This window comes from Chanos chanos, chromosome 5 (genome assembly GCF_902362185.1).
Source record: "Chanos chanos chromosome 5, fChaCha1.1, whole genome shotgun sequence".
Classification (NCBI taxonomy): Eukaryota; Metazoa; Chordata; class Actinopteri; order Gonorynchiformes; family Chanidae; genus Chanos; species Chanos chanos.
Window position 1 is genome coordinate 43,374,846 of NC_044499.1, and position 21,512 is coordinate 43,396,357.

The following is a 21,512-nucleotide window of genomic DNA, read 5'->3' on the forward strand; positions in this document are numbered from 1 at the left end:
GAGCTGCATTTGCAGCAAGTCGTTGCGTTCTAAAAACATCGTGTCCTCTAACAGACACGCCACACTTAACTCCTCAGTTGTTATCTTACCTGAACGAAACAGATATGCATAAGAACCTCTTATGCGTATCTATTGAAGAGAATATTTATTATAGAAATTAGATTATTAACAGGAACGTTAGCCACTCCCACTGAATTATTCACTCCTCACTATTCCGTCCCATGATGGGAGCTTGTCCCAGCATGCATCTTGCTTCCTGGTTACTTCCTAACTGTCAGTTAGTCATGAAAGGAATAGTTAGCTAGTAGTTCGGTACAGCTGTCAAAATCATAAAGCAAAGAGGAAAACGACTATGTAATTTCATGACACTGAGTAAGTTTTTTTTTTTTTTTACTTTGCACTACTTTTGAATCTGCGCGGTTAAGTTTGATACATAGCCTTTGCACCTCTGAGATATCAATAATGTGGTCACTTGTTGGCCAGCCCATTTCCACTGTTTTGTTTTGTTTACACACAAACGTGCGCACAAGTAAGCTCTGCATCACTCAATGTTGTGATTAATTTTCTACATCATTAATTTACAATAAAATGCAGTTTTCGTGACCGAAGTCCTTGTTATTCAGCTAAGTGTAGCAGCAGATACACTCTAAGATAAATGGTTAGCATCGTAATGACAACAATGCAACTCTTGTTGCCAGCTATCTTGCTAAATAACATTTTTTTCGGTTTTCATGTTTTTAGATGTTAATCGTTACATTATTTGGATTGGAATAAAATCGTCATAGCCCGCCACGTGGTGTGTGTTGCTATGTTTTTTTTTTCTTATTTAGTTGTAGTAAGCTAACACTGTAGCTAAGTCACATGGGTATATAGCAAGCAACAGTTACTGTTATTGCATATTTACCAACTAGCTACTTCGTATGTGTATGGAAATCAGTGTTCTTGTATGGAACCCTGCTCACTAGAGCCTTTTTAGGCAATTACAACGAATAAGAGTATTATCCAGCTATATTACAATGAATGAAATATTAATGTTTGTTATAAATGTTTATTGTTCAGTCACATTTGGTCTAGCAAATGTACTACAATATCCAGCTTATTTATTTTGTGCAGCCCCTCATATAGTGAGAGTGCCTTTTTGTTTATGCTGGGAGAAGCTAGTCCAGGGATGGAGGATTTCAGACGGACTTATCTGCGCCTCTGTAAGGAGGGAGGCATGGAACCACAGGAGACTGTGCTGGCCCAGCTGCAGGAAGCACGGGCCCTCTCAGGCAGTACTCGGCTAGACCTGAGTGGGAACAGTCTTTCTGTGGACACCTGCTCTGTGTTGGGTAGAGTCTTACATAAAGACACACATTTCACAGAGGTCATCCTCAGTGACTGTATGCTGAGTGAGGAGGGTGAGTGGAGCCCTTGGTTCTCCTAATTTTATTTGTCTGAAGCAGACACTTTTACAGATGTCACTTTTACGTTTACAGATGTCACTGTCACTTTTACGGATTGCTTGAGGCAGGATGCATTGTAAAGATAGATGCAGCAGTACGTTCTTTGACATGGTGAATGGAGTCTTATATTACTGTACTAATTGCTTGAGAGTAATTTATCAAGCAATTTGTCAAAATACAGTTCACTTGAGTCACACTGGAGTATCTCTGATTGCTGGCAATTTGAAGAAAAGGATTGAATATCTGAGTGCATAGCTTTTAGTGGCCCATTTACAGCCTCTTATAGACCTAGAACTAATCATTTGTGCTCAATGCCAATTGCACTGGTCCTGTCATTCCCAGGTGCCAAGCTTCTTCTGAATGGGCTGTGTTCCAACACCACAGTGAAAGTACTGGATCTGAAAGTAAGGTTTAGTGAATCAAAAACAATTCCTCCCTCATCTTTAGAGTTTGTGAGTTTGTGTGTGTGTGTGTGTGTGTGTGTGTGTGTGTGATTTTCCTCATGTTTTTGATTTCCAGGGAAACAACCTGAGAGGAACTGGAGCAGAGTCTCTGGGAAAATTGTTGGTACGGAACAAGACACTGCGGAGGTGAGAATGACAGACCTTTTTAAAATGCCAGTTTTTTTTGTACACAGAGCAGAGCTAAATTTTGTGCAGACACATTATAAGCACAGAAATAAATTAGAGTAAAGCCTGACATATGCATATAAAGAGTGTATTGAACAGAAATCCATACAGTTATCCTAAAATCTCCACTTAAATGTCTCCACACCAAAACAATAGGATTAACACTCACAAAGGTGTTGGGGTAACTGATCACTTAATCACAATAGTGATTAGACAGCAAAATTTCCCTCTGATTATTTTTGTGATAAACGTATCCCTATAATTTGAGACGCCTAATAAACCAGTCATTAATTTGTGGGGTAGATGACTTGTGATATGACCGGACAGTAAACTCATTAAAGTGCCCTACCTGTGTTCGGATTTTATCCCAGCTGGTCGTTAAATAGCTATCCACATAACAAATCGTTTAAAAAACACTTCATGTAAAGCAGAATTGAGATAGAAGACAGTGAAAGCGTGTTCACGTCGCTTACATTTGTCAAAGTGGCCATTATAAAATCATGCAAACCATTGTGTTGCAGGTTGGTGCTGGAGTGGAATGCCCTGGGCATTTGGGATGAAGCCTTTACCATTTTCTGTGAAGGTTTAGCCTCCAATAACTGCCTTACCCAGCTTGACCTGCGCAACAACCAGATCAACCACCAGGGAGCAGCAGAACTTGCACTAGCACTGAAAAGAAATGGAACTCTGCAAGAACTTGGTAAGTTTTTACAACAACAGTTGTAACAGCACTAGTATCTAGATACAAAGACAAACAACACTCTACTTGTGCCAGGAGCCCAGTAGCTAAGCAAAGTTAGGTTCAAGAAAGGAGACAGTTTTCTAATCACAAGTCCATGTAAGGATATGGTATGTAATAGGCTATAGATAAGAGGAGGAAATGTTTCCTTTTCAAAGAAAGAAATGGTCTTCATGTCGTTGCTCTGTTGGTCTGCTGGTCAGGTGCTGAGACAGATGTTTGACTTTTTTGGTGTGTGCTGCAGATCTCAGGTGGAATAACATTGGGCTGCTGGGGGGGCGTTCATTCCTGGAGGCTCTGCAGCAGAACCGGACACTGGTGCAGCTGGAGATGGCTGGGAACAATATCCCTAGTGACACACTCAAAGCCATTGGTAAAATTATACCCTATCAAGGCAGTGTACAACTGACAGTATCAATATACTGAGAATGGTAATGTCATAGAGCCTTGTTAGAAGTTGCTCTTTTAGACTGTTCTGACATCATTTTTGACATTTATCCCATGAAGATTTGAGCAGAGGGAACTAGTCCTACATCAGCATAAAAGGGCAACTTCTACCAGACGTAGGAGAGAAGGTTCCTGGGAATTCAGTTTGTTAAATATGATTGATAAAGCATATTGTTCAGCTATGCGGACTCAACAGGTGTGTTTATCGTTAATGCCACTCCACAGAGCAGGCCATGAACCATAACTCAGACCGTCAGTCCGCTCTGAGGGAGAGCCGCTCCAGGACTCAGGTTCTCAGTAAAGAGATTCAGATCCTGAAGGAAGAGAAAGGCCGTCAGGTGGGACCAGCTCTCGGACCTTATTGTTGGGCTCTGGAATTTTTTTGTTGTTGTTATTTGTTTTAGTGAACAAATCTGGTAAAAAAATTCCTATCTCGCATGTGTCTTGACAGTTCCTAAGTCTGATGGAAACCATTGACAAGCAGAGGGATGAGATGGGACGAAGCAGCAGGTTGGTTTTCCATAACTCACATAAATGCCACGCGTGGTATAACTCTAGAATTATCCATTACCAGTCCAGTGAGGCCATAGCTTCTGTCAGCCAGGCAGGTATAACATTCTTACTCAACATGAAATCCTAACCAGTGTGAGACATATGCTTAGACTTCTTCTTTTTTTTTCTCCCATCAGAAACTCCTCAGTACGTCTTGGGCAGTTACAAGAGGCACTGACTGAAAGAAAATCAGCAGTGAATTCTCTCACAGCAAAGTAAGTTGCCTTGACCGCGTACGTATAGAGATAAGATGTGAGAGGTGTTTCCTCATCGTCCCCACTTTACCCTCATGAAAGGACAAAAAAATGATTCTTTGTGAAAACATAAATCTCTTCGGGGTCACTTATAGTTGCAGTATCACTCCATCTTAGACTGTTAATGTGCTGTTGTTATTGATGTTTTCTGGTACATTGTTTTCTGTATCTGTGCAGGTTGCAGATGACGGAGGCCGCTCTGGCCATGTCTGAACAGAAGGTCCATAACCTGGGCGAGCTCCTGACCAGAGAAAAGATGGAGAAGACTGAGTTGAAGGAGAGGCAGACCAGAGAGATGAAGAAAGAGCAGGAGGTACAGTAGCTGTCACAACATGCCACATTGCTGTAAACTAATATACTAAAGGTTGTTTTTTTTTCCCCCAGTGAGATCAAATGTGTTTTCAAATGTGATAACAGACATATTTAAATATACAAATGACTGAATCACAAATAGGTTATCGAGGATTATCAAAATATGAATGAATGAGTGTTGTTTTGCAGGAGAGCGTTCTACGTGAGGGCAAGCTACTGAGAGAAGTGAATAGTTTGTCAGAGAAGAACCATCAGCTGAAGAGTAAGGTACAGTAAGATGCTCTGCTTTGTATCTGTGTGTACGTGTGTGTGTGTGTGTGTGTGTATGTGTGTGTGCGTGTGTGTGTGTGTGCGTGTGTGTGTGTGTGCGCGCGTATGTGTGTGTGTGTGTGTGTGTGTTTTAACCCTTAATTTTTGCCTTGTTATACTTTGCAGCTGGAAGAAGCTGAACGCAGGTGTAAAGCTCAGCAGCAGCAGATATTTGAGCTGAAACAAGAGCTGACCAACAGCACTGCTGAGTTAAAGCTGCGTCTCGCCCAGGCTGAAGGTACAACTGACCACGATCTACAGTCAGCACCGTCACACAGACACATTACAAAATGGGTGTGCATCATGCAACATGACTGATCTCAGATCTGTTTTTCTGCCAGAGCGCTTGGACATGGAAAAGAGGCGGTCTAAACAGGCACTTGAGGACATGGATAATCTACGACAGAAGGAGGTAAAGACTGAAATGTCATCTTTAAGCTGCGTTTTAACTGAAGGCAATGTCAAATTTATGAGCAACAAAGAATGCATGAGAATGCATGAAAAGTCAATGGTTGGAGGCGAATGGGCGGAGTTGACTGTCGGCGAAACTACGAGCGATGCGAAATGAGCATTCGCTTGAGTTAAAAAAATGTTCAACTCGAGTGAAAATTTCACCTGGCAAAAGCCAATCACCTTCAAGTAGGGCTAGAAGCCACGACCCCTTCCCAGAATTCCCTTCAGTCAAGATGGGGGACTAGCTGCTCGTGCGTAATCTGACTGGTGTAATCAAAAATGCTTGGTGTGACGTGGCATGAAATTTGCTTGTTCATTTTTCGGGCAAGCGATCAAACCCCTGCGAGGAAAGTGAAGTGAAATTTCATTTCACGTTCCGTTGAAACGCAGCTTTAGAGTTAATATGAAGTCCAGTACAACTTCTGAAATGCTTTATGTATTTCCCGTCCAATTCTGTGATCCATTCTCTCAGTGAGAGCGCAAATCCTTGTAAGGCCATTTTCACGTCTGTTGTATGTGTCAGATGTCCTGCTTTGTTTTTCTTTTCATCGGAATTACTGTTAAATAGATCACGTTCACGTAAAAATGTTGAGGTTATTTTCTTTTTTAGGTGGATCATGTTAATCGCCACTTGGAAGAGACAGAAAGAGCTCTTCAAGATCGTATCCTCAAACTCGAGGGACAGCGGATTCAGCTAGAGGAGGTGACCTTCAGAAAAATTGTCCCAAAATATCTACTCTGACCCTTTCTTTCTTATATAAGTCATCACTGCAAATGTATCCTTGCTTATTTGGGAGTAAAATAGGTGAACACGGTCAGGATCGGTTAAGATAGACAGTGGTAGAGGAGACAGTGGGGGCAGGTGAAAAGCTGAATTTTGATTGGCCGTTTGTTCCTGTCAGGAGCTGAGCAGAGTGAAGGCGGCGAGTGTGGCAGAAAGAGCTCAGGCAGAGGAGGAACTTGGGAAAGTGCGTGCGCAGGTTCGCCTTGAAGAGGTATGTCAACAATTCACACACAAAAGTGGATGTCCATTCACCGCAACCAGAGAGGGACCACAGATTACGATTTGATAGTGAAGTTTTGATTTTATGTACTTACAGATCAAGGGGTTTATAGCGTTTTTTATGTTTTAAAAGTTTTAAATTAAATACTTTGTATACAATCAAATCACAACATACCCTTTCCTGCTATTGAATTGTTATATTCTCTGTTTCTTTTGCAGCAACAGCATCTGAGCAGTATGGAGGAGAAGCTACGGGCAGTCCGACAGTCTCGAGATGAATCACAGAACCACTGCACCCAGCAGAAACAAACCATAGCTGAGCTGCAAGCCAGGGTGGGGCAGCAGACCATAGAGATGGACGCACTACGCCGCAGGATAGAGGAACTGCAGCAGGTAATGCACAGAGCGCAAATCTCTGTCAGTACATTATCTCAAAGGCAGAAGCTAAAATCCTTTTCCTCTCAAATACCAGAGAGTCTTAAAAAAACACCTCTGATTTTTGTGTTTTTGTTTTATTTTCACTGTCAGCTGCTAATTAGTTCCTTAGGGTTCTGACGGTAAACATGTTGTTTAGTCGCAATCACACGCTTGATGCCATTACGAGTCATGTTCTGTGACGTGGACCCGTGAATACAGGAACTGTCAGGGAAGGAGCAGGAGAAGGTGGCGGAGGTGACACGTGTGCGGGTGGAGCTGCAGGAGCAGATCGGTCACCTGCAGGCCGAGAGGACGGCCCAGGGCGGCCTGAGGGAGAAGATCGCCGCTCTGGAGAGAGAGATGAAAGGTGATTCTCTTGAGTTATGTTTATCAAACTTCTGTTTTATAAACCATAGAAAAATCAAGCTCTGTAATCTAAGATTGTCCTGATATCTTTCATTTGAAAATGTGCGTCATTGCTGAACTAGGAGGAAGTGCTCAAAGATGGAGGGATATAGGATAAGAAATTTGTAATCTAATCTTTTATCTTATGAATTTTATCTTATCTTATCTTTTATTTTATCTATTGTCTTTATCTGAAGCACGTGCCTCTTGTGAACTGTCATAGTTCGCCTTGTTTGTAGACGGTTTTTCCCATTTGTAAAGGTGAGAGGTTATTGAAATGATTGGACCGGCTTGTTTAATTCTGGGTCTGTGCTTGTGGCAGTGCTGAGTAATAACCATCGTGAGGCTCTGCTGGATAAGGAGAGTGAGATCTCTTCTCTGCTGGAGCGTCTGCGTCTGCGAGAGAGTGAGATCCAGCGTATGCGCGAGGACGAGGCCCAGAGGGCCAGCTTCTTGCAGAATGCCATCCTCACCTACGTCCAGGGCTCCTCGCTCGCCCACTTCAGCCCCAAAAAGTGATGTCCCGCCCCCACGGCCGTCCCACAGTGACCTCATGAGCACTCCAACCCACAGGAAAGGAGGGAAAAGAAGTGCCATCTCCCCTGTGCTGACTTAAAACTTTTACAGGGCACCTCCATGAATCGTACTAAATAAACCTGTTGGTTTACAGTCTTTTTTATCGATTTTTATGCAGAAAGAGGCACAAGTAGTGTTTTTTGATGTGCTGTGTATATTTTGAATTTTATATTTTATAGAAATTGTAAGATATTCATTTGGACCAGTTCTGAAAAGATATGTAGTGTTTCTGGACTAATCAGTAAATAAATACAAGGCGTGTCACTGGTTTAGAAAGACTGATGTTGAGTTTTGTGTTTTCATACCTCAGGCTTTCAATGAGACAGAAGTAAAGCTTTGTTTAAAACCTTTCACAAAAAGTTTGTCTTGATTGATCAAAACACAAAATTCACGCAGCCTTAATTATTTTTAAATGATTTGTGTTTAATTTAGAAATTGTTTCCTTATGAACTTGATTTCAACTGTTGTGTGGAGTGAGTGTTATACTATGTACATTCTATAATAATGAGATACTCGTTCCCTTTGTATGTTTTTTAAAAATATTTCGAAGGATCATCCCTATGTTTACCGACCGATTTTTGCAGTATTGAAATAAACGACATTTTTCATAATTAAAAATGCTATTTTTGCAAACAAACGTACATGTGGTGTGACAAGAAATATCAATCAAATACGATGCACACAAATCTATATCTTAAGTGGATTTTTGCGCCTAATGAGGGGCGTTGAATGTAATCCTGCTACAAAAGCCATGGAATTGCGAACGTTACTGGGCCTTTAACTGAAATCGGCTTTTTCCGGACGGTTCGGGTGTAACCGTCACAAACGCTGCTGCAAGTCAGGCGAGTAGGGCAGTGACCGTATTTTTTTCAGATATTTCTTTCAAGCCATCGAAATTGATACATTTGTGCACGATTTCCTGCGTTGGTGAATCAACGAGGTTTTTCCGCAAATGCAAGCTATTAAATGCGTGGTGGTCGGCGACGGGTAAGTCTGACAGATATTGTGCTGAAGTGATGGAGAGCAGCATCCTTGGAGAACAGTTTATTGCAAGAAGAGCTGTGGTAGTCTGTTAATGAGTCCATTTCCCTGATTGGTGCCTGAGCATGACACAGCTAAGACAAATTGTAGCATAAATGAATCTTTCACCAAAGGGAGCAGAATGCATTGTACAAATATTTACGAGCCCTACGTTACCCAGCCTTCGTGGTGAGATACAATAAAGCTATTTGATGTCACGTTTTTGTTACCAGTTAATACACTGATAACATCAACCACCATCAAAATTCGTTGATCGTGCTTGCATGAGCCAAGACCGTTTTTATGCATTCATTTTGTCAGCACTAGTAATGAAAACTGATGTCATACTTGGATTATTATCTTGATCTAGTTCAGGAATCTTTGCATAAACTGCACAGGTCTATTTATTTTTTATCGAATAGTGTGTCCAGGTGCTAATTTACAACATAGATTGTGCTGGACTACTGACCCAGTAGGCAGCGCAGACCCGTTTACGCTGAAAGACCGACCCACTACTACTAACGTTACCACTCCCTCCCCCGCCCTGCCGCTTCCACTCGCGCCCTGGGAAGTCTGTGTGTGTGTGTGTGTGTGTGTGTGTGTGTGGGCGTGCGCGCGCGTATGTGTGAATGTGTGTATGACTCTTCTCTGCCGTGGCTGCCACTATGGATTCCCTTACTCAGTTCCTGATGGAGCAGGAAGGACAGGGGGCTGGGAGTGTGCCCCGGGGCAGTGTGAATCTGGGACAGTCTATCATTGAAACACACACACACACACACACACACATACACACATATAGGCAGAGGAAGTCCCGGTAACTTTTCAGGCATACACCCTTATCCACTGAACCTCAGCACAAGGATTATGAATTTCTAGTTTGATCTTTAACTTGTTCTTAACTTTAAATGCACACTATTCAGTTTAAAGACTATGAATCAAAATCAATAATGTATCTAATGTGACAATTACAATTTCATTATTTCTTGTGTGAATTTGCATGGTTTTATGGAAGACAGTGTGTGGTACAGTTGAAAGGTGATTAATAGAATTATATTGAAGCTTTGTAATATGTAATATGTATTAGGTAAATATGTATTTCTTGCAGATATGTGACACAATTTGAGGGTTACAATAGCTTACTTTTATCAGGAATCTGTAGTGTTTGAAGTAATCAGTTCTCTGAGCAGTCTTTCTGCTATCTCTCATTGTTAATGACAAACCCAGGCTAAAGAGATTCCCCATTAGTAAAGGAATAAGCTTAATGAAAATGTGAAGAGGGTCTGGAAAGTTTATATTTTTGGGCATCTCTGTAGTTTGTTTATCTTATTTTTTCGCTTAAATTAATGTTCAGACCTAACATTTCATTATTAGTCAGCCATGAGTTGTGATAAAAATGAAGTATATGTAAGACTGGTTATCCGAGTAGTATTGGCTTAATCTTGTTTTTCCATTTTCCTCTAGGGCTGTGGGTAAGACCTGTCTGCTAATTAGCTACACCACAAATGCCTTCCCAGGAGAGTACATCCCAACAGTGTAAGTACTCACAGATTTTAGACTGTCATAATTAATATGTACCTGTCCAGTATTACTGTTTAACTGACCTCAGGCAAGCTTATGCAGGCTCCCATACAGCTGACAGAGCTGACACTTTTGATGTGCCGTCCAATGAAAGAAGCAGGCGAGCGCTCTATAGACCTAATGAAGTATGCACTGATTCTATGCGGTGAAACATCCTAAAATCAGTGAGTGAGTGTTGTGACATTTTGGAATGTCAAAGGAGGCATGATGAGTAATCACACATTTAGCAGAGAAAAGGCCATTCATAAAGGGTTAATGATTTGGAATGAAGGTTCAATCTTCTGTTGCATACTCCAGATTTCTTTGCAAACCTAGCAACCACAAAAATGTGAAGAACTATAAAGAAGTTATAAAAACAACTTTAAAGGACATGCTCAAGTTTCTTATAAATTCTAGAAAAAAAAAACTTGAATGTTTTCCAGGTTTGATAACTATTCCGCAAATGTTATGGTTGATGGTAAACCAGTTAACCTTGGTTTATGGGACACAGCTGGACAGGAAGATTATGACCGCCTTCGCCCCCTATCATATCCACAAACGGTGCGTGTTTGTTTGTCTTTAAATGCCTACCTGTTTATGTCTGGTGTTTACATCTTTAAAAGCTGTATCAGATCTACTTAAAAAAAAACAAACATTGCGATATCTGTTACCTGTAGACAAGTCTGTTTTGTTCATGGCAGTGGCAGTAGTTGCACGCATGTCCCAGACAGATTATTATGGCTAAGATGAAAGATGAAAAATTCCATATAAAAGACGAACAAAATGTAGATTCTCTGTAAAGACATATAAAACCATGGTCCAGGTTTAAATTCAGAAATCCAGTGTTACACAATTTGAAAAAAAATAATATTGGTAAGGGATTTCATTTTCATTTAATTTGTTTTTTTTATATCTTTTATGAACAGATTTTGGCAGTGGTCAATGCAGGGAACAGGGAGGATATAGGGATTTTTTAGGAGGACTGTTGTTTTCATTTTGTTTTATAATGCTCACAACCCCATGTCTCCTGTGTGGTTTTTTTCAGGATGTGTTCCTAATATGCTTCTCCTTGGTGAGCCCAGCATCATTCGAAAACGTCCGAGCTAAGGTTTGAGTTAGTACTACAAAAGCTTCATTAGAGACGTGAATTTCTGAAGTTTCATTACTCAGATTTGGTTTTATGACCCCAAACACTCTTCGCTGGTAGATTAGGATGTTTTTTTCCTATGATGTAATTTTTATTAATCCCAATTAGTTATTGAAACATTAGTATTTTTAATGATCTTGTGGAGTTAGGACTGAAGTAAAATAAAACTGCTTTATTAACTGTTTAAAACTGTTTTAAAATACTGTCCCATTTCACGATAACATCCTGTGTGTAGCGCTGAAATTTTGTTATTACAAAGGATGATCATATTTAGTTGACACTGTGGAAAAATGAAAAAGTGAATACAGTGTCAGCCAAACCCTAACCTTAATATTTGTTACTCTGCCCTTCTCTCGGGACAGTGGTACCCAGAGGTGAGGCATCACTGTCCCAACACTCCAATCATCTTGGTTGGTACCAAACTGGACCTGCGGGATGACAAAGACACCATCGAACGTTTGCGTGACAAAAAACTCTCCCCCATCACCTACCCACAGGGTCTGGCAATGGCTCGTGAGATAGGTAAGGAAACCTTTAGTGATAGCACAGAGGGGTTTCACGAGAGGAGGAGGTAGTGCTTATAGAGAGAATCATATAGAGGTGCATGTAAACGGTTAGACCACAAACACAAATGTAAATGAAAAAGTGAATTTAAACGCACACTTCAAAAAAAACAAAAAAAAGTGTGAGAATAAGAAAATCTGGAAGCAGTTGAGATTGCTCAAGACAGTCAGGAAACTGTGTTGTCACTCCCTTGGTGTCTGTGAGGGGGTGGGCTGTTTTGTCATGTGCTGGAGCTGCTGAGTCGTACTCCCCCTAGCAGGCTGCAAACAGAGGGCCATTGTCTGGCCTTCCTAAACTAAAGGGAAAAGTGGGAGTCAGAGAAAGATGTTCAGCAAACAAAATGGCCTCCCTTAAGAGAGCCACCCCTTCAGCTGGAATACAGGGGGCTCTTTGTAGTGCGCACTTAGCGTGTTACTATGGGACCCGCATGCGGCAAGGGTCCAAGTGTGAATGTCCATTAGAGTTTGCCAGAAACAATAAAGGCCTGAGTTACACAAGAGAAATGCCCAAAGTCATTGTTTCTGTAACACAGTAAATGTCCACTTGCATTTGTTACCTCCTCCTTTCCTGGTAACTCAAACTAAGTAAGTTTTAGGTAACTGAATTATATTCAGTTTGTTCATACTGTGTGACATATGTCAATGCTGCAATAATGTTCCTTATATATAGTTTTTTAATATTTGTTTCTCCTAGTCTTTGCTAATTCAGAAAAGTAAGCAGTTGTACAAAGCCATTGTTTTGTTTTTTTTGGGGGGGGGGTTTCTAGGTGCAGTAAAGTACCTGGAGTGCTCTGCTTTGACTCAGCGTGGTCTAAAGACTGTCTTTGACGAGGCCATCCGCGCAGTCCTCTGCCCTCCACCGGTCAAAAAACGAGGCAAGAGATGCACGCTCTTTTAAGTGCCACGCCCTGTCAGCATGAATACACACGGTAATGGCCGTTCCCGATCCCTCTACACGATGGCGTCGTGCTGTTTCCTGACAAAACACCACCACAGTATTAGAAATGGACACTAAATACGGAAGAATAGGAATTACATGTAAATGAATCATTGATATGAATTGATAATAAAGCGTCGTTTTTTTTTTTGTTTTTTTTTTATCACAAAGGGAAACAGCATGGTAGATGACTTTTGTTTGGAACCCCTCAGAAAAAAAAAAAACATAAAAAAAATGAGTTACATACTCTTTAATAAACTGTATGTTTCACGTGGTTCATATAAGATGTTTTAGAAGTTATTACAGCGTAAGTGTGACGTACGAGGGTGTTCGTGTTTGGCTGTGTTTTAGGGAATGTGGCAAAAAATATGCACAAGTATTACCTTTCTTGTTGGTCCTATAACCATCCTCAGTTAAGAACACAGTAGATATTTCATGCCCCTCTTTCTAGTCATAAACATCTGAACTGTTGCAGGTAAATGGAACACAGTTCTTTTATATTTATAATAAAGGGGAGGTTTTACTGTCAAACAGGAGAGTAACTCACTCTGACTAGCTGTACTTTTCCAGCTGCAAACTCACTCTCTTGATTTTTTTCATGAAGACATTGTATACAACCACAGTGAATCAGTAATTTGAAAAATGTATGAACAAATCCTCCCTCCACTTGATGAAGAGGAAGGAATATATCACCCTTTACCTGCGAAGATTTTTTTTTTCAGCCTCGTAACTCCGCTGTCCAACAATTTCAAGTTTACGTGGATTAATAGAATAAATAGCAGTAAATGGGTTTGATATATTGACTGACTCAAAAGCTACAATGAAAAGGGCCCCCCCACCCCACCCCACCCCACCCTGCTGAGAGTGTTGTTAATGGAAAGATCTGCATGGACATTCATTCTTTATTCCCCCACTTTGGAATACAGCGTGTTGTTCAGTATCTGTATGCATGTTGTGTAGGAGTGGGCATGTGTCTTTGCAGAGATTTGTATGTATGTGTGTGTGACTGAGAAAGAGAGAATGTTTTTGGATATTCCTATTCACTACTTATACCTTGCATAGGTGCTATGATATTTCAGTAACACACTCAACTTTGTAAATAACTCTTGAGAATGCATAACAAACGTATGAAGTCCTTCTGTGTACATGGTGGATCTTCACAGCTGACGAATCGCATTTCCATGATGTAAAATAGTATATGAAAGAACAAACGTTTTAGATGAGGAATGCATTAATAAATTTATTCGTGTATACCTTTACTTCGATTTTTAATTCCAGTCATTTCTTTCGTGGTTGGCCCTTGTCCTTTTGCAAATCTGTGTGTGAGGATTCATCTCATATTCATCTCTTGAGATCATTTCTAAAGTGCATTCAATTGCTTTTACAACCTGTGTAATTTACAATACACAATTATGCAAATCAGATCTCCTGTTTTCTTCTTATATAAATTTATGGCATACAAAGTCTAGTTCTAAGAGATAGACATTTTATAGCCTAAGCTCTTACCTAACTTGACTTGAGTGATCATTATCATTCGGACAGCCATTCTGGTTTTGTACTTTAGTAAGAACAAGATATTCGACAATAGTGCTTCAGCCACATGATTTTGGCAAAGCAGCAACATCGATCAGAACTTGAGTTTCATTATGGAACTGCGCTTGTTCCTGTGTTCTATATGAACTCTCAGTATGACCAACTCAAGCAATTCCAGGTCAGCAGGCCAGGAAACCCCCATCGACTGGCAGGGTAACACCATTGGTCATGGCACTCTTGTCACTGAGGAGGAACAGTATGGAATTCACCACATCCTCTACCTCTGAAAGGCAGAAATGAACCGATCAGATATTTTGGGATTTTACTGAAGCTGTGAGGCTGGACAAACTTACTGCCCTGAAGATACAGATAAGCAAACAAATCTATGTTCACCACGCACTCAAAACAAGGACAACAGACATGTTCAACAATTACATTTGACTGCATTTAAAACGCTATTTGGAAATACTTATATGCCTTTGTTTTGGTCTTTTTGAGACCCATCTATCTTCAGAAACATCTATTCTTCACAGTGACCTGCCTGAGTTTGACAGATATCTGAGACACACCTGCAAATCTGCCCAGTGGGATGCGTGATGTCATGGTCTTAGCTTTCTCAGGGTCGCTCCAGCCCAATCTGCCCATCTCTGTCATGACAACAGTTGGGTTTACCGAGTTCACTCGGATCTGGAAAAGCAAGATTGCATGAAATGTTTTTTAGATAGGAACACAAAAAAATAAAGAGATTTCTGTTTTGGCGTTATGCAAAGAAACACCCACATCAATTAAAAAGCCATAAAAATCCATAATCTAAACTCCCATGTGAAACTGATGGTTTGTGACAAGTACAGTTATATAGGATTTATTACAGCTGGGGAATGATTTAAATCCCAGCAAAAGTCAAAATACCTGCTGGCAAGTTCTTAGACCACAGAAATAAATTATGTAGTATCAAGACCTTATGCCATAAACATATCACCAGGGGCTTTGGATGACGTTGGCTTCATACTGAGAGCAGAGTATCACACCATTTGTACAAAAAAAAGCCTTTAGTCGAAAGCCACATAATCAAAGATTTCTAGCATTTTCACCATTCAGGGAAATGAAGGGATGTCCTTGGTTATTCTACCAAAGTTCCGTTATGACGTCAAGAAATACTTCAGAGAATGAGAGACATGTATGAAAAAACCCATGTATTAAGAGCAATTACAAAAAGATGCCTACATATCTTCAGTGACTGCCCTCCTTCTTACGGACCACTTACCTTATATGGGCCGAGTTCCAGTGCCATTACTTTGGTGAGCATGTCCAGGGCACCTTTGGTGGCACCTTGATAAAGAGGTCATATAAATAAACTGAATGTATCATCCATCAGTCGATCTTTGGCCGACAAGAAATGTAATGTCACTGAGCTAAGTGTACAGTCAGACATAAGTAGCAGAGTAGCAGATGTTAAATATGCATTTCTTTTGTGCACAGGCAGCACTGCAATAACAGAAAATAAATAATTAATTTCAGTTAGTAATCCATTCTCTCTCTCTTTTTTTTTCAAACAAACCCTGTTTCACACCACGATAAATGAACAATAAATCAGGTGTAATCTGCTTGCGCTGATGCATGAAAAATGCTTACATGGGTGTGAAAAAACAAATCCATTGTACTTTAATCCTGATATTAGAATATGTTATGCTCTATGTAGGGAATCTCGCTAACAAACAAACGTACAAAACAACCTCTGGAAATCCTACAAGGCCTAATTAATCAAACTTCAACTACAGTGTGTCGTTACTGAGCTCCATTAATCACTGATTTCATCTGTCTTCACGGTCTGGTTGTTGAGTGGGTCACTGATGCCCCTGGTATGGGTCCATTTATGGAACAAAAAGCATACAGACCATTTCTCAACAGAGAGGGAGAGAATTTGACAGGATATAGAAAGTTGAATGGAGTCTATCGTCTAGACTACTCACAGTACACAGCGTGGTCTCTTAAGGCACACTGTGAAGCTTGGCTGGAGATGTTCACAATGGAACCACCACTTCCCCTGGCCACCATGCCACGAGCCACGATCTGTAACAGTGTCAGATTCATATAACGATAGATTCATTCAGTTTCGGTTACAACTGTGGTTTCATGTTTGTAGTCCACCAATTCACCCAGGCAAATCACTTTCCTTACTTGTGCAACATGGAGTGCAGCCTTCACGTTGACATTAAAAGATCTGGGATTTCACAAAAAAGAAATTGCAATGTTAATAACAAATTTCAGGCTGAAACAATACAAGTGAAATAACTTTCATTCAAAGCAAACTAATGCTTTCCTGATGTGGAGCGTTACAGCTTAACAAGCACAGACGACCTAACAGATGACACAAAATTCTCAGGACTAGAATCAAACCATCTGCATCTTTTCCAGAAATTAAATAAGAGAGGAGTTGGAACTTGTTCAGTTTACATGTCAAACTGCTCTGGCGTGACCTCCAGAAAGGGCTGAAGCTTAGCGCAGGCTGCATTATTCACCAGGAGATCCACAGGACCCACGTCTTTCAGTGCCTGCTCTGTGGCATCCCAGTCTGACAGATCTGCACACACCGGCTTGATGGAAGGACACTAGTGCTCAAAAAACGTCAAGAAAAATCACAAAGGGATTCTCCATTGTCAGGGTTAGGTTCAAAGAGAGACATTTGACATAAAAGATCAGCAGGCTATTATCCTCCACTGGTATGCAGATTAGTGAACCAATGCCAACAAAAGCACAATGGCTCAGCAGGAGGGTGGGGTGGAGGGTGGAGGGTGGAGGGGGGGGGGGGGGGGGGCAGTTGTGCCTTGGAATTCTATTGGACTGTGGACACGAGAGCGATTGGGGGGGTCATTACCTCAAGCACGAGGCTGTCCAGGTCAGCCTGAGTCCGTGTGACAGCCATGACCTCTGCTCCGCAGCGTGACAAAGCCAGTGCGGTGGCACGACCAATGCCTGCAGTGTTTGGATGATGGCAAATTCACTGGATCACTTTCATTTTGGTAAAGAAAAGACACATACATACACACTCAACCATTTAATGTTTCATCAAATGGCTAAGGGAGATTCAGAACTGAACTGAGAATATTGACAGTTAATTCCGATCAATTCATGAAATCTGAATTAGAGTAGCAACTGACCCCATCTTTCAGAACTATGAAGACACCACTGTAATTTACAGTTAAGACCAATAAAGTTGTCCTGTGACTGACAACAAACACGGTGAAAGTGTTCACTCCTTTCTCACCACCACAATGACATGAATGATGGTGATGATGATGATGATCATGATGATGATGCTGGAGCTGATTTTGAGGGAGTGACGGTAAATTAATTTGTTTATCTTCCATGTGCCAGAAATTCATGTTTCATTCACACAGCTCAGCTTGCATCATTTTGCTACAGTTCAGCAAAGGCGACATCAATCCCTGAAGGTAATCTCAAACTCCAAACTGCTCACGGTACCAGATGGAGCAGCCTGCTACAGATAAGGACCCGGCTCAAATCCTACCCAGAGTTTTGTAAGAGCTAGTTTGCCATCCAGTTGCATGTGCACAACACATGTTGATGTGACATTTTCAATTCAATTTCAGCTTAACCCAAAACTGTTACATAACAGTTGGACTGATTTAATTATGTTTTTAGAATTGTTATTAAATTTTTATTTAAAAGGTCAATAAAGATTCAAGATGTAAGCTCTGATGATTTGCATTTAGCTTCATTATTCAATATGTGCTTTAAAGGTCACTCTATGTAAACTATTCAAATGTAACTTAGAACACTTTTCTAGATTTCAGGTCAGTTTGCTTTTAAGTGTGATATCTGCTTTCGGTCCCCAGAAAACAGAATTATATTGAAAGGTATGGCATTTAACTCAGCTCCCTGTAATTCAATTTAATTATGGGAATAGCTACATTTCTTCAAGTTTTTGTTCAAATCAAATTTAAATTCCAGTTTTTAAACTGAACTGAAATGGTAAAACTCATTTATGCACAGACCCCAGCAATTCTTTGTAATCAGTAAGGGAGTAGCCAAACCCCGACCAAACAAACACCTCAGTTTTAACATAAAAAGAATAATTCAGTCCCTAAAGGACAAAGACAGGTATTATAACTTGTTATATTCCAGATATCACTAAAGTAACTGTATGTTCAAACATGCTCTAATGCATACAGCAAAGAGTTAACTATCACCGTTCCCTTAGCTACCATACCTCACCTTTGCCTGCGCCTGTAACCAAGGCCCGCTTTCCCGCAAACGTTATCTCCATGTGTCTCCGAGCTCTCTATCAGGCAGTCTGCGCTGTTTTGTGCAAATGAAAACAGATAAAACGAATCAAAGTGGTGTTCATAGACCGGTAAACAGAACGCGAGGAAGTGCAACAGCGAGAGTGAAAATCCGCCATGTTTTATCATCTAAGGGGAAACAGCACGACCAGAAACAAGCTCACAGCAATGTAATTATTGATTATTAATTTCTTTTGACTATTAGCATACCCTTAATAAAACGCTTCTTCTTCTGCCGTCGCCGACGTTACGTTACAGAGTGTTCAAAGTTCAGTTTCGAGAGGCTGGAAAGACCACAACCTAAAAAGTTAATGTCAACAAAAATGGTTACTGTATAGCCGAAGCAATACGACACTTTCCCTGTATTAACTATTACTTGTAGCAAGACTACGATCTGATAATCACACTAACACTGGTAAAAGTGTACATTCTATATTTCAGCTGTATTGATATACATACGTTATAATTGCTTGCATTGCCTTACTCACTTTAGCTTTTTACCAACAGATGGCATAGGTGTTGAATAAAACAGATTTGTTCCTGTAGGAAAAGCTACTCTATCCAGATTTTCAGTCCCTGCGGTTTTGCTGCACACCACACATGTTCCATTAAAAACACCTGATAACAAGTCGCTCATAAAATTTAATTTGCTTTGATTATATCAGTGTAAATTTAACATCTGACTTTACCTGAATCATTTTCAACTTATCTGTTTATTATTTCCCCCTATTCAACATGTTCACATTTCCAGTTTTATGGTCTCAGCTATTTTTCTTTTCTAACTTTCGACGCTTGAGTATTGCTCTTATTTTTTTTGTCCTGGGTAGTGTAGATAACTTTTTTCGGTAATATTTATAAGTACGTGGGAGCAGCATACTGCGTCTGGCAAGAGAAACCTGAACTACACTGGAATGTCCTAAAATGTGAGGGAAATTGGAGGGCATTTCTGTGGATCATGTGTCATTATGGACCAGTGTTTTAACCACCATTTCCTTCTGAGTGTTTATGTCCAAGCGCTGAACCTCGTGAACTCAGCTCAATAAAGTATTCATTCTCCTTTACAACAAAATAAAACTCCTGATATCTGCGTCTGACCAGGTCTTAAACAAAACACATCATTTCAAAGAAAATAATAGGTCCACCAGTATAACTGGTCGTTCATATTTCAGTAATTTAAAGTTTTGGCCTTGTTTAAGTCAAATGAATCATTTGGTATTTGGTCAGTATAATTACTGTTAAGTGCAGTGTAGTAAAAATGTATACCTTTCAGTTGACTAAGTTTACAATGGACTTTCAGGTGTAACTAAAGTTTAAAACACAAGCACACTAGTGTAATTGTAGTAGCCAGCATTTGTACTTAGGAGATCTGCATTGGCTTTCAAGAAAAGCCTGAAATGCACTCTCTGACCAGAACGAATCATATGCAGTTTTACAGGCATTGCTAAGTTCTAGCTGTATAGAAATGTCGCTCTTAAGTATTTCCACTGCCACACTGGTGGATTAATTGTAAATCTATCGGTTTCACAACACTGTGGATTTTTATGCATTCCAAAGACTTCCTCTGAATAATTATCACAGACCTTATTATTTTTAAATTGTCAACACGTTTGAAAATAAAGAGCTTATATTAACTGAAGAGAATTATTCGTCTCATAGGGGTATTTAAGTTGGAACAACAACACATTTCATTCGGCACAACACTGTGTATTGTGCATTGTTCCATTTTGCCATCGTTTTATCACTTTAAGCTACAGCAGTTTAGGATTAAGCTCTTTCAAAACATTTGGAACGGATAGATATAAAACAACTGTAAGGAGACCATTTTAGTGGTTTTGTGTCATATTAAAGTTTATTTTATTGCATGACAAACACTAGAAGTAGAGAAAACATAGTCAGTTGCAACAGTTATTTGGCATCACTTTCGAGTGAGATGACTGCTTCATAACACATATTTCTCTGTGTTAGAATAGAAAGCTTATCACTCTTAACAAATGTTCGTTGCTATTGACTCAAGGAAAACATAGCCCAAGTGTGACTTTGGCATGCTCACGTCAGCCACTGACCTGCAGTGAGGAGTTACATGTTTGTGCAAAATAGAGGGTGAGAACCTTGAACAACAGGCACAGAAGTAAAAAAGATCATGAGGATGTGAACAAAACATTAATGGCAGGAATTTACGCTCTGTTTCTGAGTAGAAACATTTCGACAGATTTGAGAGATACCGTAAGTGAAGCTTCAAAATTTATTTGTTCATCTTGGCCCTGATTCAGCGAGATGCATGTTCCTAACAGACCAAATGGAATTCTCCAGATGTACTTTTCAAATAAATAAACCTGATTCAACTGAGCCTACTTCCAAAGGAAAAATACTGACACACCATAATGTTTAATATTTTGATGAGAAGAAGCTGTGATGAGGAGAAGCTATTTGTTCTGTATATTCCCAGTTATTTAACTGTACAACTAGACTTTTGTGTTATTTTGTGGAAATATCCTTTGTGATAAAGATACTGGGCCTGCTTTAATGTCATGTTGTCTGCAGACATTTATGGCATGACCCAAATAACACTGAACAAATTGAAAATCCTTCTATTCCCTGGGTGACTTAATGCTTGTTGCCAAACCTTAGTTTAAATGCTTTTCTAGAGAGAAAACTTTCAGTACCGCCCAGTATTTTTCAGCACTATGTCTGGACAATGGTTGCTGCTTTTCTCCTTCATTAATGAACATGACAGATGTCTCTGACAACAACGTGCATGGAGCTCTCAGGATTTGGGGTTGACTTCCTTGGAACATTTGGAAGAAGTGATTATTATTAATATGATGAGAGAGGCAAAATTCATCTTCCAAATCACTTCTTTGGAAGGAGTGCAAGTAAGGAGCAATTAAATCAGATATCCCACGGACTTGG

The 21,512-nt window shown here is 40.1% G+C and overlaps 3 protein-coding genes across 5 annotated transcripts; 2 read left to right on the top strand and 1 right to left on the bottom strand.

The window, feature by feature from the left end:
* Positions 1-315: 315 nt before the first annotated feature.
* Positions 316-7,560, top strand: lrrc45 (leucine rich repeat containing 45). Its single transcript, XM_030775324.1, has 18 exons — positions 316-372; positions 1,114-1,400; positions 1,788-1,849; positions 1,965-2,035; positions 2,596-2,774; positions 3,058-3,186; positions 3,486-3,598; positions 3,712-3,770; positions 3,950-4,027; positions 4,244-4,379; positions 4,568-4,645; positions 4,814-4,925; positions 5,029-5,099; positions 5,751-5,843; positions 6,043-6,135; positions 6,363-6,536; positions 6,780-6,927; positions 7,288-7,560. Exons 2-18 carry the CDS (start codon positions 1,145-1,147, stop codon positions 7,482-7,484), a joined length of 2,049 nt encoding a protein of 682 aa, XP_030631184.1. The 5' UTR covers positions 316-372; positions 1,114-1,144; the 3' UTR covers positions 7,485-7,560.
* Positions 7,561-8,487: 927 nt separating this feature from the next.
* Positions 8,488-12,726, top strand: rac3b (Rac family small GTPase 3b). The gene is made up of 6 exons (XM_030773227.1): positions 8,488-8,528; positions 10,023-10,094; positions 10,562-10,679; positions 11,164-11,226; positions 11,628-11,787; positions 12,596-12,726. The coding sequence occupies exons 1-6, from the start codon at positions 8,494-8,496 to the stop codon at positions 12,724-12,726; spliced, it is 579 nt and encodes a 192-aa protein (XP_030629087.1). The 5' UTR covers positions 8,488-8,493.
* Positions 12,727-13,990: 1,264 nt separating this feature from the next.
* dcxr (dicarbonyl/L-xylulose reductase) lies at positions 13,991-19,134 on the bottom strand. Of its 3 annotated transcripts, none has more exons than XM_030773940.1 (10): positions 19,091-19,134; positions 18,813-18,902; positions 18,535-18,618; positions 17,174-17,271; positions 16,753-16,907; positions 16,477-16,519; positions 16,269-16,368; positions 15,563-15,627; positions 14,868-14,985; positions 13,991-14,581 (listed from the first exon to the last, which is right to left on the bottom strand). In XM_030773940.1, the coding sequence occupies exons 3-10, from the start codon at positions 18,584-18,586 to the stop codon at positions 14,478-14,480; spliced, it is 735 nt and encodes a 244-aa protein (XP_030629800.1). In that variant the 5' UTR covers positions 18,587-18,618; positions 18,813-18,902; positions 19,091-19,134; the 3' UTR covers positions 13,991-14,477. The 3 variants fall into 3 exon arrangements, with proteins under 3 accessions (XP_030629800.1, XP_030629801.1, XP_030629802.1); XM_030773941.1 differs by lacking the exon at positions 19,091-19,134 and adding an exon at positions 19,062-19,083; XM_030773942.1 differs by lacking the exons at positions 18,813-18,902; positions 19,091-19,134 and having other exon boundaries at positions 17,174-17,307; positions 18,535-18,599.
* Positions 19,135-21,512: the final 2,378 nt, after the last annotated feature.

What these genes read in the sequence shown, in the direction of transcription:
- lrrc45 (XM_030775324.1), top strand. Translation starts at nt 1,145, where the DNA reads ATGCTGGGAGAAGCTAGTCCAGGGATGGAGGATTTCAGACGGACTTAT. An exon ending in TGAAAGTACTGGATCTGAAA is followed by an intron (nt 1,850 to 1,964) that starts GTAAGGTTTAGT and finishes TTTGATTTCCAG; the next exon opens with GGAAACAACCTGAGAGGAAC. An exon ending in CGGAACAAGACACTGCGGAG is followed by an intron (nt 2,036 to 2,595) that starts GTGAGAATGACA and finishes ATTGTGTTGCAG; the next exon opens with GTTGGTGCTGGAGTGGAATG.
- dcxr (XM_030773940.1), bottom strand. Translation starts at nt 18,586, where the DNA reads ATGGAGATAACGTTTGCGGGAAAGCGGGCCTTGGTTACAGGCGCAGGC. An exon ending in GGTTACAGGCGCAGGCAAAG is followed by an intron (nt 17,272 to 18,534) that starts GTGAGGTATGGT and finishes CAAACACTGCAG; the next exon opens with GCATTGGTCGTGCCACCGCA. An exon ending in TGGAACTCGGCCCATATAAG is followed by an intron (nt 14,986 to 15,562) that starts GTAAGTGGTCCG and finishes TTGCTTTTCCAG; the next exon opens with ATCCGAGTGAACTCGGTAAA.
- rac3b (XM_030773227.1), top strand. Translation starts at nt 8,494, where the DNA reads ATGCAAGCTATTAAATGCGTGGTGGTCGGCGACGG. An exon ending in TCGAAAACGTCCGAGCTAAG is followed by an intron (nt 11,227 to 11,627) that starts GTTTGAGTTAGT and finishes CTCTCGGGACAG; the next exon opens with TGGTACCCAGAGGTGAGGCA. An exon ending in GGCAATGGCTCGTGAGATAG is followed by an intron (nt 11,788 to 12,595) that starts GTAAGGAAACCT and finishes GGGGGTTTCTAG; the next exon opens with GTGCAGTAAAGTACCTGGAG.